Raw genomic sequence first — 18,901 nt, 5'->3', positions numbered from 1 at the left:
CAGATTTCTAAATTCTTCTAATCACTCTAAGTTCTTGGTAATCACTTACCTTCAATATTAACAGAATGATTTCAGAGTCTCAAATATTTAAGGTAGAGAAGTTTTGAATTACCTATGAAGGCCATTAAAATTAGATACCTCTTGCTATTTACCCACTAAGGCAGCACATTAAACTTCAATGTTTATAGCAAGACAGATGATAGTCAGGTGTGTCAGAGCATCGCCAGTTTTCATAGGCTAATATTCCTCCTTAAATTATAAGCTGATCCATAACACTGCACTATGGTTATAGTAGATGAAACATTTGAAGAGGAGTTTGGTTTCACATGGAAACTGTTACCAAGACAAAACCTTCTTGTAGGATGGAGTTCCAAGAACATTAAATCATAAGAAATTGTTTCAGCAGCTGGTTAAAGCTGAGTGTACATAATACAAGACATCTGGTTGTCTGTGCATTTTCAGTTCATTTAAAAAGTATAAACACATTAAAACACTGAAATGTTTGATATATTACAACACTGTCTACTTGCTCTCCAAGTGTTTAAGTGGCTGGTCTCTACATGGTATTCACGGCTTATTTACTATCTAAGGGGATTTATCATTTCCATCCCCCTTAACTTTACCACAACATTTTATCAACAACAGTAACAAAAACAATGTACTTATTTAGGATATATATGAAATTGCTGGTACTTGGTAATAACAAATGTAATACAGGTGGTGCTGTTTTTAAAATTAACATCAGGAACACAAGAAGCCTCACACATACTATGATAAACAAACAGCAGGCAACACACAGGGCTTCCCTGGTGGCTACATGTAAAGAATCTGCTGCCAGTGCAGGAGACGCGGGTTCCATCCCTGGGTCGGGAAGAGTCTTGGGGAAGGAAATGACAACCCACTCCAGCATCCTTGCCTGGGAAACCCCATGGACAGGGGAGCCTGGCAGGCTACAGTCTTGGAGTCGCTAAAGAATCAGACACGACTTAGCAACTAAACAATGACAACAAGCAATGTGTGTGTTCCCCCTCCCACATCCGACCGTATGTAACAGAAAGCTAACTACAGTGGCTTAACCAAAGCAACTGTTTGCTCTTTTAACACAAGAAAACCAAAGATAAGCCATTGAGGGCTGGTGTAATCGTTCCATAACATTATCAACACCCCACGCTCCTGGGACACTGTTCTTTGTGTGTGGCACCCATCATCCTAGATTCAAGAAGGTCGGAGCACTGCCTCCACTTCCAGGTAGGAAGAGAAGGGCCAAAGGCGATGAGCTGAAGATACATGCTCTGCAAGCTCCTGACTTCCGCTTACATGTAACTGGCCCAAACTGTCATGGAGCCACATTTAGTTCCCAAAGAGCCTGTAACTAAGCTGGGCACACACATCCCCCAACAATATTGGAGAAGAGGTGAGAAAGGATACCAGGCATGTAAAGAACTGTGTCTGTCGTAAGAGTTCCACTACCTGGGACATTTTCTCCATGCCCTTTCCCTATCAGTGAATCCTCAGCTGTCTCAGCCCTACCTTCCAGGCTGCACGTGACCAGACCAGGTCACAACAGGGTTTGGTGGTTCTCCTTTCTAAGCTTATAATACAATTCTTCCTATAATACAATAAACCTACAATACAAGGGTTTCTCTTGTGGCTCAGGTGGTAAAGAATCCACCTGCAATGCAGGAGACCTGGGTTCGATCCCTTGGATGGAAAGATCCCCTGGAGAAGGGAAAGGCCACCCACTCCAGTATTCTGGCCTGGAGAATTCCATCGACTGTATAGTCCATGGGGTCACAAAGAGTTGGACACAACTGGGCAACTGTCACAATACAATTCTGGATGCTGCACTCATGTACAACAGAGGCCTGTTTTCTTACAAATACCCATCTTTCCTTTTGGGCCACAGGCAAGGGGCATATTTCCAGCAACATCTACAAACAGCCTGAGATTTTGTGATGATAAATCTTAAAACCTATTTTTTTTATTTCAAACAATAACTCCTCTAAAATGTACAATCTGGGGAATTCCCCATTTGTCCAGTGGCTAGGACGTTGCACTTCCACTGCAAGCGGCATGGGTTAGATCCCTGGTCAGGAAACTAAGATCCCACCTGCCGTGTGGTGTGGCCAAAAATTTAAAAAAAAATTTAAATAATAAAATATGCATTCTGAATAGTGGGTGTAAGAGATTACTCTCCAGTGGGAAAAATTGGTTCTTTCAGGGGTGAAAAACTTCATGGATATTATACTGATGTATGGCCTTCCAAAAAGTCAAAGCATATAAACATATTCAGTGTATCTGGGGTATTCAAATTTCATTAGGACTCTGGAGAGGCAATTAGGAAAAAGAATCCTTTTCTTTTTTTTTTCCATTTATTTTTATTAGTTGGAGGCTAATTACTTTACAATATGATAGTGGTTTTTGCCATACATTGACATGAATCAGCCATGGATTTACATGTGTTCCCCATCCCGATCCCTCTGGGTCAGGGAAAAAAAAAAAATTCTAAAAAGGCTTCTCTGAGAGACAAATAAGGTTGAGAATAACTGCTTCAAAAGTAACAAACATTTTGAATTATACAGGAACTGCATTCAGCTGTAGTAACAGAAATCTAGTTATAATAGTGTAAACAAGGTCTATTTTTCTTACATGAGAACTCCAGGAGTGGGGGCGGGAGAGGAGTAGTGGTTGATCACTTTGGTTCAGCAGCTCAATGCCATCAAAGCAGAATTTGCTGTGATTCTCTCAGTTCATGCCAAGATGTCCAACACAACTCTAAGGAGACTCTGCCCACACTCTGGAGAACAGGGTAGTGGGCTCTCACAGATGAAAATATGTATATGCCTCTCAGGGGAGTCAAGTCCCGTAAAGAGTTCTGCCTGTGAGTTTCACTGGAGGATGTCCCCTACATCTCATTGACCACATCCAGCTTCAAGAGAAGCTAGAAATAGAAATCCAACCTCTCCAAAAGAGGCCAGATATAAAATCCAGAAGCAAGGAAGAAGGGAAGAATAAATAATGGATGGACAGGTAGTTATATCTACCATGTATATATCAGATTCAAACTGCTTTTCTCCCAAACCCTGGTTTACACAGATTAATTCTGTGCTTATCATATGCTTCATGTTGCTAAGGAGTTTATCTTCCCCTCAACAACATAGAATTCTTGTGTTGATGACAGGTCATCAAAGTCTAACTATTATCACACAAGACAATGAGAAGCCCATGGATGTACATGGAGGCATACATAAAAGCGATACATGAAAGTACTACACCACACCCACAAACTCTTCAACACGATCAATTAGCATGTTCAATACACACTAAGAAGAGAAAAGTAATCCTGGCTTAGCCAGAACTTACAAGAGTGGAATATCAGTGATTAACTGCATCAAACAGCAGAGCAATTCTTCCAAAAGATCTTCTGAGTCAGAACCTGGTGAGACACATAAAAAGATTTTTTTAACAAAGTATAAAGTAGAATTAAGTTGTCTGGAAGTTCAGTTTTCATTCCTAATGAGAATAATCATTATTACAGAAACTCAGATACTAAGCTGCCCTCTGAATAAAATCTATACACTGAGCAAGTTAACATCTATTATAATCTTCATCTAGTAGAGGAATTTTGAACACCAGCTATTAATTATATTGCTTTTAATGTCTGAAGGCAACTATGACTTCCGTAGACCAGTGGTTTTCAAATTTCTTATACTGTACTATGTCTTTTCAAATAAAATTTATACTGAAGTCAAAATATATAAAATAGATAAAAACTCAAGCTGCTCCAGCTGTTTAAATCAGAAATAGACTACCCGCACTTCTTTCCCCAATGAAAATCTGACCTTACCCTTGATCTCCCTGCAGACCCAGAAGTGCCTTCTCTGAACTCATGGAGCCCCAGTGATTATGACTGGAACCCACTGAGAGTCTAAACACCTCTTTACAAAGAGCCAAAGTCAAAATGGCTTTCCCAAGTCACAAAGTAAGCAGCAAAGGTTGGTTGCAAACTACTGTTCCAACAGAAATGCTCCTATGTCCCAAACTTCTAGAACCAAAGTGACTTTCTAACTTACGAAGCCAATCAGGATCACATGTGGCTCCCAGCTTTGGAGGTGCTACTGACGCCGATATCTACGAAACTCTTGTCTTCCCTCAGTTCCTATGACTTCTTTCTAACCCACTACTTTTTAAATTCACTCGCAGTATCCACTTCCTCAGAATACCCTTCAACACTGGCACACACCCAACTCTCTTGCTCACCCTAAATAAAAACAATCATCTACACAGCATATATGCCTTGTGCATCTGTCTGTTAATGTAAATGTTGGCTGCATTATCCCAGAGCTTCTGCCTACAAGTAACACATACCCCTATTGGACTTTGGGGCTTCCCAGGTGGCACTAATGGTTAAGAACCTGCCTGTCAGTGCAGGCAGATGCCAGAGACAAGGGTTCAATCCTTGGGTCGGGAAGATCCCTTGGAGGAGGGCATGGCAACCCACTCCAGTATTCCTGGAGAATCCCATGGACTAAAAAGCTTGGCTGGCGGGCTACAGTCCAAAGGGTCGCAAAGAATCAGACATGACTGAAGTGACTTCGCAAGCACACATACATGCACTGGACTTGACCCTCTTACGGGAAAAAGACAGAGTTTGGCACATAATGTACACTCAATTACATGTTCACTGAACTGAACACAGGTGTCCAAGTCCAAATTTAGCAATTGTTTCTAAAACATCAAAGCACTTGGCATCTCAAAGAGAAGTTTAGCAATTCTTTTTTCTAGACCACATCACCTGGTATTCAGTTTGAAGAAACTCCTTCCTGCCTTGCGATAAATAGAAGTAACTGGCACAGCAGCCCTCTGAGAGGTCAGTGCAAAGCTTGAAGAGAACATTAAATCATACTGAAAACATCAATCAATGCTAAAAAGAATACACAGCAAGACTCAAGTTCAATAACCACGTTAAGTCTCACTCTAGAAGCAGTAGGTCACTACCACTTAGCTCAATGAGTGAAGGAAAGTCAGGAGAAGAGCCAATTCAATCTCTCTCCTCCAGAGCTGTCCAACATGACCCATGTGAGTTAACAACCTATTCCAACAAGTGGTTTGTTGGCATGTATTAATAATATATACTCAGTATGTATTTGCTGAGTACAAATCATTCCATGCCTTACCCTAGAGAATGTGGTGACCCAGACCCAGAAACATTTAGAATCACTGATTTCCTAAAGAACATTTTAGACTAAGTAAGTTGACCAGTTTACTAACATACCCCTGCTTTAGCCAAGCAGCCTGCACAAGTTTTTTAATTACAGAGGTGAGGGAACAAGTGCTCAGGACCCACAGATGGCACCTAATTGGATTTTTTTTTCCCTCCAGGGGTGTAAACACATCTAAATTTCAAATCTTAAAATGGTGACAAAGACCTCTCTGGTGACATACACCATCCAAATCATGACTTCAGTCAAGTTCACAGCCGGTTAATTAAGGGGTACATTCATAGCTTCGTTATCAATGTAATCCTAATGAAAATAACGTTGATAAATCCATCTCATACAAGTAAAACATAGCATTTCAAGGTCAAAATTCTAACAAAACTAAAGATGAGAATAAGCAAATTTCAAGTGAAATCTCTGACAATTTCCATTTACTAAAACAAAAACATTCTTGCATAATACTATATTCTTATTGCTGGGGTTACTTTAGAAGCAAACAATTGCAAGGCAAGTCAAGAATGCTAAGATTTGACTGCTTATCAGGCTTTACATTAAGCAAGTCACTCATACTGCCTTAGTTTCCATGCATCATTTATCACTCAGCTTCCATATGAGGCCAAATATCTTCCTTAGTTTCAATTAAAAACAAGTAAATATAAAACTCACCTGCCAAATATTACAGTAACACATTCATGCATTTCTTACAGGAAAGAGAATCTTAGAAGTCCTTGAAATTTGCAGGTCCATGACAAAGTAAACTGATGTTCTTTGAGTAAAGGACTTTGCAGAGATTTGAATGTGTTTACTGTGTTGTGAAGTTTTACAAACCAGAGTTGTGTGTGTGCTTTTTTTAATCTCTTAAAAGAGTTTTAAATTGCCTCTATAGCTCCAGCCAAATATTTTAATACTTTAAATCATAAACATTCCATTATCTCTAGCCCACATTAATCCTAACAATCATTCTTAAGGGGTAGGTATCATCATCCTTTCACAGATTAAGGCTCAGAGAGGCTATTTACCTACAGTAAGTGGCAGAGTTCAGATTTAACCTAAATTCATACTTCCAAAGGGAGGGTGGGTGTGGAATTTACAAATTACTTTTAAAGACCCATTTCTATACAAAGCTAGAAAAAAAATCCAGTCAACCAATCCAAGTGTCACTGAAGACCCTACAAATCCCTGGTGAGTATTCTGAGCCACGTTAAGGAAGAGACTGGAAATACCACAGATTATTTTACACATCGAGGTGATATCCTACAGAGCCAGCAATACATACTCAAGTCCTTGACTTAAATATCTCAAACAATGAATAAATTACAATCTTTTATTAAGAATATCTTGCAGAACAAGGTCACTGAAACCTCACCCCATCCTTGAGGTTCTCCCACTTTCAAGCCCAAACGCCACTTCAGAAGTCCCTGTCAGCAGAGGGAGGCACAAACACGAGAAAGCAAAGATAGAGAAAGACAAGCTTTCGGGTCACTCACAGCTGGCTCTGAGGGGCTTCCCTTGGGGCTCAGCTGGTGAAGAACCCTCCTGCAATGTGGGAGACCTAGGTTCTATCCCTGGGATGAGAAGATCCCTTGAAGAAGAGAACGGCTACCCACTCCAGTATTCTGATCAGGAAAATTTCACGGACTGTATAATCCATGGAGTCACAAAGAGTCGGACATGACTGAGAGACTTTCACTTCACTTCACAGCTCTAATAATTTACACCTGAAACTAAGCGGCGGTTGCTCCCTGTTAATGCTTTCAATTTGGCACCCATTCAGTATCACAGAGAAGACTCAACTCTCTCATTTTGACCTTAGGGAGAGAACCAGAGATAATAAAACATTGTCATTTGCCTCCCATCAGAGTCAGAGGCATGGCAGGTGTGGAAGAAAGGGAGAAAAGAAAATTTTTTTACAGCACTTACTCAAGGAAGGGGAAAAAACAGCACTGACGGAAAACTAAGCAGCAGCCAGAAAAAAGAAACATATGGGTCACTTAAACCAGGTTACACGTCGTTACTAAAAGGAATGCTAAAAGACAGAGAGCAAATGGCTGTTGTTTTCTTTACATTCAGAAAGTCAAGCTAGGGCTTCCCTGGTGACTCAGTGGTAAAGAATCAGCCTGCCAATACAGGAGACACGGATTCAATTCCTGATCCAGGAAGATCCCACATGTCACGGGGCAACTAATGAGCCTGTACACCACAGCTACTAAGCCTGTGCTCTAGAGTCGGCGAGCCACAACTAACTGAGCCCATGTGCCACGACGACTGAAGCCATGTGCCCCAGAGCCCGCGCTCTGCAACAAGCGAAGCCACTGCGGTGAGAAGCCTCTGCACTGCAACTAAAGAGGAGCCCCCACCCTCCGCAACTAGAGAAAAGCCCACGCAGCAATGAAGACTCAGCACAGCCAAAAATAAATAAATTTAAATAATTAATTAAAAACAGTCGAACTGTCAATTTCCCAATGCTGCCCAATACTGCGCTAATACAGGCACTTAAAACTTCAGAATTAACAGAGCCCCACTCCAAAGAGGACATGAAAGTTCAGAGCAAAAGACTCTTAAAATGAAGACACATAGCTAGATTATACTTACTATAAACTCATAATAAACCATGGTTTTTCTGAGGGTCTAGGTTACTGTCTATTTTAGTGGTAAAGCTAATACTGGCATTATCCTAAAGTATTAAAAATCATACTTAAGCTTCTAATTAGCAAAATCAAACATACCTCCATAAATCAATTAAGGAAAAGCAAATGGATTCATTCTTCTCTAAAAATAAAACTGGTCTACATTTCCATGCATTACAATATTTATAAACCTGTGTCCTACCCATTCCAATAAAATCTGCAATAATTCTGGTTGACTGCTATTACTGTGGTCAAACAAAAATGCTTCTGTTTACCCTCAAGGATAATACAGTCTATGAGATTTCATCATAAAATGTGCTGTTAGTAAAATTTAATTCATTCTATTTCACTGATTACATAAAAGGGGAGAGAAAGAAATATCATGAATCACACTCTCACCTATTATATGACCAAAAACAAGTCAAGAGTTCCTAGAAACACTTTATTTTTCTGCAAAGTCGTATTATAAATCTTATAAGCTGAATATTTTAAGAGAATAAATCTGTGCTAAATCTACACTTTCTTTTTTCTCTGAGTCACATTTTTCAACTATTGTGGGGGGTTTTTTGCATTATTTATCCATAACTAATGAGATTAAACTATGAAGTTTTATGGTAAGACAAAAATAAAATAAAAATCCCTCAACACAACTGTGTGCCCCCAACACAATTTCTGGTTTAGCGGCCCCAGGAGTGAGGGACCAGAGCAAGCAGAGAAGAGCAGTAAAGCCTGCTGTCATGGGAGCCTAAGCACCTCCAAACACACCTCAAACTTGGAAGGTAATTCCAAAGAGTTTCAGAAAAGTTTTAAGCCAGATGTGAATGTGAAGGAAAGTGGTTGTGTTTCCAGAGGTGTGATTACAGATTTTTTTTCCGTAAATTTCCATCTCATGTAATTTTTTCTTGTTTCTTTTGGTCTCTCACCAATCATAAGTTTTCTCACCTGTATGGGATCCTTGGCTTCCGTTTACCTGCCAGAAGGAGGCACACGCTGACAGAAGCTCCAGGTGTGGAGGCACAGCCTGCCATGCAGGGGTTGCCAGCGGAGGGCTCTGAGATGCTTCACAGAAGGGCACCCAAATGTCAGTTTCTCTGAGTCTTTCCCTGTTTTTTGGTTCATTTATTCAGAAGAGTATCCACTTAAGGCAGGAAAGGGAGTGGAGTGGGTAAAACCCCAATGTCAGCATTCTAGAAGCCAAGTCAAGACGCCTTACTCTTTCACGTGTAGCCTCTCCTCTGAATCCTGTTCTCCCCACACCACTTCCTCCACCGTGCCCGAGAACTCACACAGGGAGGCCCCGCTGGTCCAGCCTCTTAGAGAACAGATTTCAGCATTAAACTGGGAAAGGGGTGGTCCCATGATGCATGTCACAAGAGTAGAGACCTTCCGGTCAATGCCCCTGGTTGTCTGCCTTTGGAGAGACCTGGCACTTCCAATTCCTAAACCTCTCCAGAGTTCTGTGGCAAGAACTGGCTTGTCTCTGGAATTCTCCAACCCTGAGGGCATTTAGCTCCCAGCTTCCAGTGGTCAGTTTAGCTCAGCATCACTCAGTTTTCCAACTTGCAAACTGTGATCAACACTGTTTCCCCTCTTTCTCTTTAACCTAATAAATTCATAACTTGTTCAAAATCCCTTTAACTGACATTTTCTGGGGGTTTCAGGAGAAAACAAAGATGATCATTTAATCCACTACGCTTGAGAGCAAGTCCTACAAAATAAATAATTTTAAAAAATAAATACGGGGCGGGGGGGGGAGGCTCAAGAGAGAGGGGACATACGTACACATATAGCTGCTTCACTCTGTTGTACAGCAGAAACACAATATTGTAAAGCAATTAGATGTCAATAAAAGATAATAAATGAAAAAATTATAAAAACATATATATGTTGAACTACTCTGTGCCAACAAAACGTAGTCAAGCAAGCCTTTCGCCTGGACTTGACAAGTCTCTCTTCAAACCTGCACAGCACTGTGCTAGCTGGCTCTCAGGCTCCTCAAGCCCACGGCCCTCGCTCTGAAAGCGCTCCCTACCAAGGCTGCCTCCTTTCTGCTTCTATCTTCAGTCTCTCAATATCCAAAGGTATCTTCCCTCATTTGAAAGATGTTTTAACCTTCGTAACTATAATTGCCTTCCACTGGCAGCAGTATTGTGGAGTAGTTACTCCAAAGAACCCTCCTGTACAAAAATAATGAGTTCTTGGCTAAAATAAACTCTTCAGTGCACTAATGGGCTTCCAGAAAGTAAAGAACACCTCCCAAGGACCCCAGCACCATAACCAAAATGAATAACCACAAGCGAACACTCTGTGGCTTCAATCTGAGGTAAAACACTGAGCAAGAAGCAAACTCTTAAGGACAGGGTGTCTCTGAGGATGTAGCCAGCTACTGGGAGACCTAAGCCTTCAGCCTGGCCACTGGGACACTGAGCTTGACAGCCCCATTAAACCAAGAACTGCTAAAGGAGACTACAGTGGTCGATGCTGCAGTCCGTGCGTCCCTTTAGAAGCAGATGCAAATCCTTCCCTTACTTGGGGCCTTAGATTAAGATCAAACAAACAGAAGCTCACAGTCAGCATTATCAAAGACTTAAGGAAACAAGGCACTGTAAGTGCTTAACGAAACCAGCAACAGATTTTGGTCCCCAAGGACTTAAAATATTGGCTTTATGCACACAAAATGTAAAATATCAGTTACTGAGTCAGCCAGAACAGCACACAACACCAACACTGAGGAAAGCAAACCTGCACTGAAAGCAAAGGGAGAACACAGACAACTCTGCAGCACTGTGTTAAAGGGCCGGCTGTGTCCCTTTAACTGTTCCTGAACGCATGGAATCGTGGAAAGACCTATCTTTGCATAATGATACAAATTCCCTCCAGCAAACAATCCACTACCACATCACACAGAGCCCACAGGAAAGTGTTCAAATATGAAATCCTCACATATTTCAATTATAAACTGAGAGCATACTGAGAGTCACTTTACCCTCATAAAGGCAGCTTCACTGATTATGGCAGCAATATCCATCTGATCATGGCAATATTACAGTGAATTGGGATAAACAAAAAAATTCAGTAAGCTGTAATAACCCAACAATCCTAAAAAGCCTCAGTTGATTTGTTCAGTAGTTTGCAGACAGTCCTCTACTTTTGTCAATTTAAGCTTTAAAGACTCCTTACCATTATATATTTATCTATTCTTGAACAGTCTTTCACAAAACTAAGTCAAATATTCATACACTGGCTAATCAATGAATGTTTTCAGCTACCGTACAGTGAGGTTCCATTTTTTTTCCATTCAGTAGTATCTGTGCAATCATTTAATTTTATCACACCTTTATAAACTGTAAAAAGACACTGACAGAAAATATCAATGTCACTAAGACTTACACTAGTGATAAGGAGTCTCAAACAAACAACCTAAAGCGAAGATGAAAATAATTTTACATATGCCAAAAACAGCAAGTCTTTAACCTTAAGAAGATGTCCACTGGACTTACGCTGGTGGACAAACAGCAGCTCAGTTGCAAATGAACAAAAGAGCATTGTAAAATCCTGAACTGCTAACCAAATAAAGGAAGAGGACAGTCTGTCAACACACAGAACCATCAACGACCAGCCCTCACAGATGGCTCCTTCAGTGGGACAACCATCTTGATATAGTGGCCATGACTGAGGAGTGCCATCTGCCCTGACTCTACATGAAACCACCTGGGATGTAGAAAACCATGGTTCTCAAGCATGGATGCGAGTGGGGAGGACAGGGACAGCAAGGGTGACCAAAAACGTGCACTGTATCTCTCAAGCACATCAACCTTCTCAATGGTAAGTCTGAACAAATGCTTTTACAGTAAAATAAAAATGATATTATATTAAACAAAGCACAACACTTCCCTAATTCTTCTCACATAACGCAAAACAAAGTTTAGGGTTTGCAGGTGCGGGCCGGACTGTGCTCTCAGGCTCAGTGGGGATAAACATTGACTTCATTATTGTTGATAAAACTTGCTGGAAAGGAATGCAATTCACTAACAGAACCACATTTGGCACAGTTGGGACCACAAAGACAAAGCCTAACATTAACAAAACTAACACATGCAAGGCATAATCCCCATTAAAAGCTCAAATCAGTTAAACACCAATATATATTTAACAAATATAGAAGGCTGATTATTAAAGTAGTAAATTAAATATATTAATGTATAAGCCCTATGTGGGCAAGCAAGCCCAATGAAGGCAGAGGTGTTTTGAAAAAATGAACCCAGGAAACTCAGAAGCAAAAGTGCCTTTGCCTTGAGAAAGAGAGAAGCAAACACGAAAGGAAGATGCAAAACCACACCCTTCTGTCTGCAGAGCAGAGAGACAGACACGGAGGACAGACAGAGACACGGAGAACAGACAGAAACACAGACACAGAGGACAGACAGAGACACGGAGGACAGACAGAGACACAGAGGACAGAGACACGGACAGAGACACGGAGAACAGACAGAGACACGGAGGACAGACAGAGACACGGACAGAGACACGGAGAACAGACAGAGACTCGGAGGACAGAGACACAGAGGACAGACAGAGACACAGAGAACAGACAGAGACACGGAGAACAGACAGAGACACAGACACAGAGGACAGACAAGAGACATGGAGGACAGATAGAGACACAGAGAACAGACAGAGACACAGACACAGAGGACAGACAGAGACACAGAGGACAGACAGAGACACGGAGGACAGACAGAGACACGGAGGACAGACAGAGACACAGACACAGAGGACGGACAGACACAAAGAACAGACAGAGACAGAGACACGGAGGACAGAAAGAGACACAGACACGGAGAACAGACAGAGACACAGACACGGAGAACGGACAGACACAAAGAACAGACAGAGATAGAGACACGGAGGACAGACAGAGACACAGACATGGAGAATGGACAGAGACACAGGCGTGGGGAGGAAGCAGCAAGGAACTCAAACCAGGGCTCTGCAATCACCCAGAAGGGCGGGACAGTGAGGAAGGTGGGAGGCAGGTTCAAGAGGGCGGGGACATAGGTATACCTATGGCTGATTCATGTTGATGTTTGGTAGAAACCAACACAATACTGAAAGAGCTATTATCCTTCAATTAAATATAAATTTTAAAAAACTGCATTCCTTGTATTTCATTTGTTATTAATCTCGTTATTTTCCAGATTGTAAGTTTTAATGCAAAGAAATGAAACACCAAAAAAAAAAAAAAAAAGAAATGAAACACCAGCAGTTGATCCTGAAAATTATAGGCCCTCCTAACTACTGAGGAAAAAAAAAATTCTCCCTAATATCAGCAGAAAATGGTAAACTCTTCCTATAACTTCAGAAAAAGACAATATACTGTGGCATCATAAAACTATCCTTTAAAATGTTATTTCTCAAAGAACAAAAGATTACTGTAGTCAAGAAGAATGAAAAATCCTGTTATTTCTGATCTATTATTTTCTGTCTTCATATCAAATGTGTTTTCTTTGCAGTATTATAACTTAGAATTATTTACTACTTTAAAAAAAATAAGGCTTGAGCTTCCATCTTTTTGTTTATATTTTACTGTTCCCTTAATGAGGTCCTGTCATATTCTTGCCATTGAATATTTGTATGTAGGTTGATATGAAAGAATAAATGATGAATAAAAGCAAAGTAAAATAAAATTGTTATTTCTGATCAAGAAGTCCCAAACATACCCAGACTCAGAGACTGTTATGTCCCACAAAAGTAACTTTTAACATTTATAGAATCTGTACTTCTGATTGGTTGTCTCCCTTAATAACATACTGGCCTACTGTGCGTGCACACATGCTCGCTCAGTTAGTCATGTCTGACTCCTTGCCACCCTCCTGCATGGACTGTAGCCCGAGAGGTTCCTCTGCCCCTGGACATCTCCAGGCAAGAATACTGGAGCGGTTGCCATTTCCTCCTCCTGGGGATCTTCCCAATCCAGGGAACGAAACCTGTGTCTCCTGCCTTGGCAAGAGGATTCTTTATCACTATGCCAACTGGGAAGCCCAGTAATGGCATTTAAATTAACATTTGCTTTCTAAAAAAAGAAATATCTGTGATATATATAGAAGTCAAAATAAATAAAAGTCTCAATCGTACCAGCTCCCTTATTTAAAAAAAAAAAAGAAAAAGAAAAAAACTATGAGTCTCAGCTAGTTTAAATTAATATAGGCAAAGAAAGAAGAATGGTGTTAGGTCATTTAAAAATGAAAATTATGAGGAAAAATAGATTTTTCAAAATTATACTTTTATTTTTCAAATTCTATCCTTATGTTACACACGCTACCCCCAGAATGTCATCTAAGGCAAGACTTACTGTAACTGCCAGGAGATTTTTCTTCATAAGTAAAATGAAGTTGTAACTCTTCCTCTGACATCTCACAAATGAACACTTTCAGCAAACAGCAAATAATAAACAAAGCATTGTGTGTCTGCCAGATGAAGATGTGGCTAGAAAGGAAAGAACAAATCACACAAGAATCAGTGTTTAATCATGAGCACAATCCATTTATTTCTAGTCCATGATTTCTCATTTTGCTTGTAGTATTAGAATAATGTCCACATCTTTCTTCATGACCCATGATTTATGACACTGGACCAATGACATCTACTACAGTTTACCTCATACTTTATTCTGTATTTACACAGTGAGTCGATTTAAAAAACCTTTTTCCTTTAGGCATGACTGCTCTTTGTTCTTAATATTATAGTTGTCCCATATACAAGCAATTCAAACAAAACTAAACTAAAAACAGAAAAAATAAAAAATATAGTAACATAAAGAAAATATATGCAAATACATAACCAAATTTTAAATGGGGCATCATCAGTTGTACAGTATTTCTATTCCTGCTATTTGTATTAATAATCATGGACTCAACAATTTTAACTGAATTCAACATAAATTGTTTGAAAACAGGGAAATGAGCAATCTTTTAAGATACTATTATCCAAAAATAGTTTTAAAAAATTCTTAAGTGCATAATAGGTGAACCTTCCACTATATAAATATAAAACCATGTCTAATCTGAACCTTTGTTCACCTAATATGTAAGAAATAAAGGACACAAATGTATAATGAAATAATACTCATACTAAGTCATTAAACGAGATATATCCAGCAGTGAAAATGGGAAAAAAATAACTTTTTAAATAATAATTACACAATCTTCTTAAAAAATGTATTTCTAAAGATTGTCTAAAATGCTAACTAAAATCAGATTCCAGAATTTATAATCTCACCCTAATGACTTGGACAGTTAATTAAAATCTCTTTTACTTTTCCCCTAAATAATGAGAATAATTCCTTTATAGTTTTCAAAAGACCATAACCTATTTCTACCAATAAGTGAGTAACTGTCATACTGTTAAATATAAATTAAACAGAGAGAGAGCAGCCAGCTTACTTCTGACATTCTGCTGAAAGTTTTAGTTCTTTGGTTCTAGAAAGGAAGACCTTAATTAGTGCACCAAGGTTTCCTGTTCGAGGATTATTTTCAACTGCAAGAGAAGAAAAGGTTTGAAAAAGTTAAAAGTTAAGAACTGAAATCAAAGTGGGCATATCATAACATTTCTAAAACCAAATGTCAAATTGAAGTTGCTCAGGGACCAAGCTTATTGTCAATTTCAAATCTAACTGGGGAAATTAGCAATGAGAGAAACTGCTGCTTGGTCTTAATTCTAAACAGCAAAAAATGATTCACAAATGAAAATTATAGAAACTGTAGGAGAAAAGTTATCTCATCTCGGAACTCAAAACTGTAAAGAAAAGATGTACATGGGAATAAGTGCACCATTAAGCATATGTTTAGTGCTCAATAACTGTCCAATTAGTCCAGGTCTATCAACTGGGTATGTGTTCTTGTCACAGCTTGAGAGCAGATCCAAGTAACTGCATAATCTTCTCATGATAAAATGTGTAGCAACTGGCTAATCCAAGTGTGGTTCACGGACTAGCTGCAAGAGCATTTACCTGGGAGCTTGCTGGAAGTGCAGAATCCCATGGCCACCCTATGTTACAGAAGTTGATAGTGCTTCTCAAAGTTCAACATGCATTTAAATCACACAGCATTCTCATTAAAGTTCATATTCTGATTCTGCATGTGTGGAGTGACTGTGTACCTGTGACAGTCTCCCAGGTAATGCCCACTGCTGCTGGGTGGAGAACTCCACTGATGAGTACCAAGGGGCAACTAAGTTAGGGCAGGTTTTGTCTAGCTTTCATAACCAGAATAGGTATGTGATTAGCTATCGCTAGAGTTTCACACTCAATCAAAAATTTCCTACTTTTAAGCTTTGGGTTTAGCTTAAAAGTCCTGGAAGATTCCACATGCCTCAGAGCAATTCAGCCTGCACACTGCAGCTCCTGAGACAGCGTGCTGCAACTACTGAAGCCCACACCCCTAAAGCCTGTGCTCTGGAGCTTCATGAGCCAGAGTAAGAACAGGGGATATCTGACAGGAAGGCAGAAAAGCATGTGGAACTAGACTACAGAAAGTGACTAGGTTCAAAGCTCAACTCCACCACTTGACTAGCTGTGTGACACCTGTCAACTTCTTTAACCTCTCTGTACCTCAGTTTCTTCACCTGTAAAATTCAGATAATGATAATACTTAATAGAAAACTAATTTGACTCTAGAGCTTGAATCTGTTAACTAAAATGACTGTGTGAAAAAGGAATTCTCTGTGTCCACAGGAGTTCAAGCAAAGTCTAGGAAACACTCAGATAATGATAACAATCTCACTAAAACACCTATTACCACTGGGAATACCCAATGGGTCCCCAAGTTCCAATAACCAATATACTGAAAACACAGAGGACAGAGACAAGTTAACATCTATGAGGACGCAATCAACAAAATCTCACTGTGTAAAATTCTACTAACCACTTTCTTCAATAAGAAAAAATTGGGGGGGGGGAGACAAATTCAGGAGGAATTAGCTATGAAAAAGAATTGTAAAGACATATTAACTAATAATAACATGTGCACTTGATTGAAACAAACAGACAAATAGAAATTTGAACAGTCAGGGGATGTTTTACAATACTAAAAATTTGTTTTTAGTAGATAATGATATTTTTTCCTTTAAAAAATCATTACTATGAGATACATACCACAATATCTATGGATGAAAAATATAATGCTTGAGGTTTGTGCCAAATTAATTATGTCAGGATATGTTTCTGGATTCATATACACTTTTTATTTGTGCACTTTTCTACACATTTATATGTCAATAAATAAGTGAGAGATATAGATGATGCCTTCGAAGTGTGCTGGAGAAGACTCATGAAAGCCCTCTGGACAGCAAGGAGATCACACCAGTCAATCTTAAGGGAGATCACACCTGAATAGTCACTGGAAGGACTGATGCTGAAGCTCCAGTATTTCAGTTATCTGATATGAATAGATGACTCACTGGAAAAGTCCCTGATGCTGGGAAAGATCAAGGGCAGAAGGGGAAGAGGGCGTCAGAGGACGAGATGGTTGGATGGCATCACTGATGCAATGAACACAAACTTGGGCAAACTCCAGGAAATGATGAGGGACAGGGAGGCCTGGCATGCTACAGTCCATGGGTTGCAAAGAGTCGGACATGACTAGGCAACTGAAAAATAACAGATGAAACAAGATTGGCCATGAGTTGAAAATGACTGGAACTGGGAGATGAACATATGGGAGGTCATTATATTATTCTCTGTCTGCCTTTGTATGGGTGTGAAATTTTTTTTAAAATAAGGAATTAAAAATAAAACACCCATGAAGAAATACACAAAAATCAATGCTCATGAAAAATGCTGAATGAGGACATTCCTTTTCCACCCCAAAAGAACAGGAAACCCTTTAACAAAATAAAAATTCTATAGAACTGAACGAAAGTTTCATTTGTTGGATTATTAGCAGGCCTAACTGCTAAAGTACTTTTGTCTACTCCAACCAGAACACTCAATACTAATCGTCTCACCTGATAGTTTGCTATACAGATTCAAAGGTAACAAGTCCCAAAAAACAACTGGTAAGAAGTAAACAAGGTGAACACAGGGCAACCTTCACCACCTCACATAAAACAACTGACTTGGCTCTCACAGTACTAACCTAACAGATAAGAACTAGGGGAAAACAGACAGGAATGCACTTAAAATTCACTATGAGGTAAAGAAATTTTGTCTTGGACCCAGAGTGCCTCATGTGTGGATTCAGGGGATAAATAAAGATGAATACAAAAAGCCCAACAAAAATAATGGCCACAAACATCCCCAAATTGATGAAAACATTAACCTATGTATCTAAGTAAAACCCTAAATAAAGAATAAATTTCAAAATTTTGTAAAAGACAAAATTTTGACAGCAGTTAACAAAAAAATGACTTATTTATAAGAAAACAACAATAGAATTAAACAGCAGACTTTCCATCTGAAAAGAGACTGAAAGGCAATGGAATAACCTAGTCAAAGGGATGAGAAAATAAATACCAACCAAGAACTCTGTATCTAGAAAAACTGTCCTTCAAAATGAAGGCAACAGAGAACAGAGGACACAACTTTACAGTGGAGAAAATGGACAAACACAACACTGGCCACATAATCAAGGTCAATATCATTAGTGAAACTCATGCATGTACTGTTGATATGATGTGTTGAGATCAGCACATCACCTCTGTGATGCCTACAAACCCATAACTCCCATCTAGCCATGAGAATAACATCAAACAAATTGAGGGACATTCTGGAAATACTCTACCAGCAATTCTCAAAACTCTTAAAAGTCATTAAAAATGAGCAAAATCTGAGACCAGAGGAGGTTAAGGAGACTTGATGACTAAATGCAATGTAGCATCTTGAAAAAGAAAAAGGACATGCGGGAAAACTAGTGAAATTGAAATAAAGTTTAGATAATAGTAATGCACCAAAGTTAACTCTTTAGTTGGGACAAATATATCATATAAATATAAGATGTTGACAATAGAGGAAACTGATGAGGGTTATATGGGAACTCTCTACATGGTTTTGCAACTTTT

At 39.4% G+C, this 18,901-nt stretch overlaps 1 protein-coding gene across 6 annotated transcripts in view; it reads right to left on the bottom strand.

Moving 5' to 3' along the window:
* The window catches only part of DYM (dymeclin), a 385,106-nt gene that overhangs the window by 305,340 nt on the left and 60,865 nt on the right, over positions 1–18,901 (bottom strand). For all 6 annotated transcript variants that reach the window (XM_070452575.1, XM_070452578.1, XM_070452576.1 and 3 more), the window contains exons 4-6: positions 15,289–15,382; positions 14,199–14,332; positions 3,364–3,436 (exon numbers count right to left, since the gene is read on the bottom strand). In XM_070452575.1, the coding sequence (XP_070308676.1) occupies positions 3,364–3,436; positions 14,199–14,332; positions 15,289–15,382 (301 nt within the window). The remainder of the gene's footprint in view (positions 1–3,363; positions 3,437–14,198; positions 14,333–15,288; positions 15,383–18,901) is intronic.

This window comes from Odocoileus virginianus, chromosome 22 (assembly GCF_023699985.2).
Source record: "Odocoileus virginianus isolate 20LAN1187 ecotype Illinois chromosome 22, Ovbor_1.2, whole genome shotgun sequence".
NCBI lineage: Eukaryota > Metazoa > Chordata > Mammalia > Artiodactyla > Cervidae > Odocoileus > Odocoileus virginianus.
This window is presented reverse-complemented; position numbering and strand designations above follow the sequence as displayed.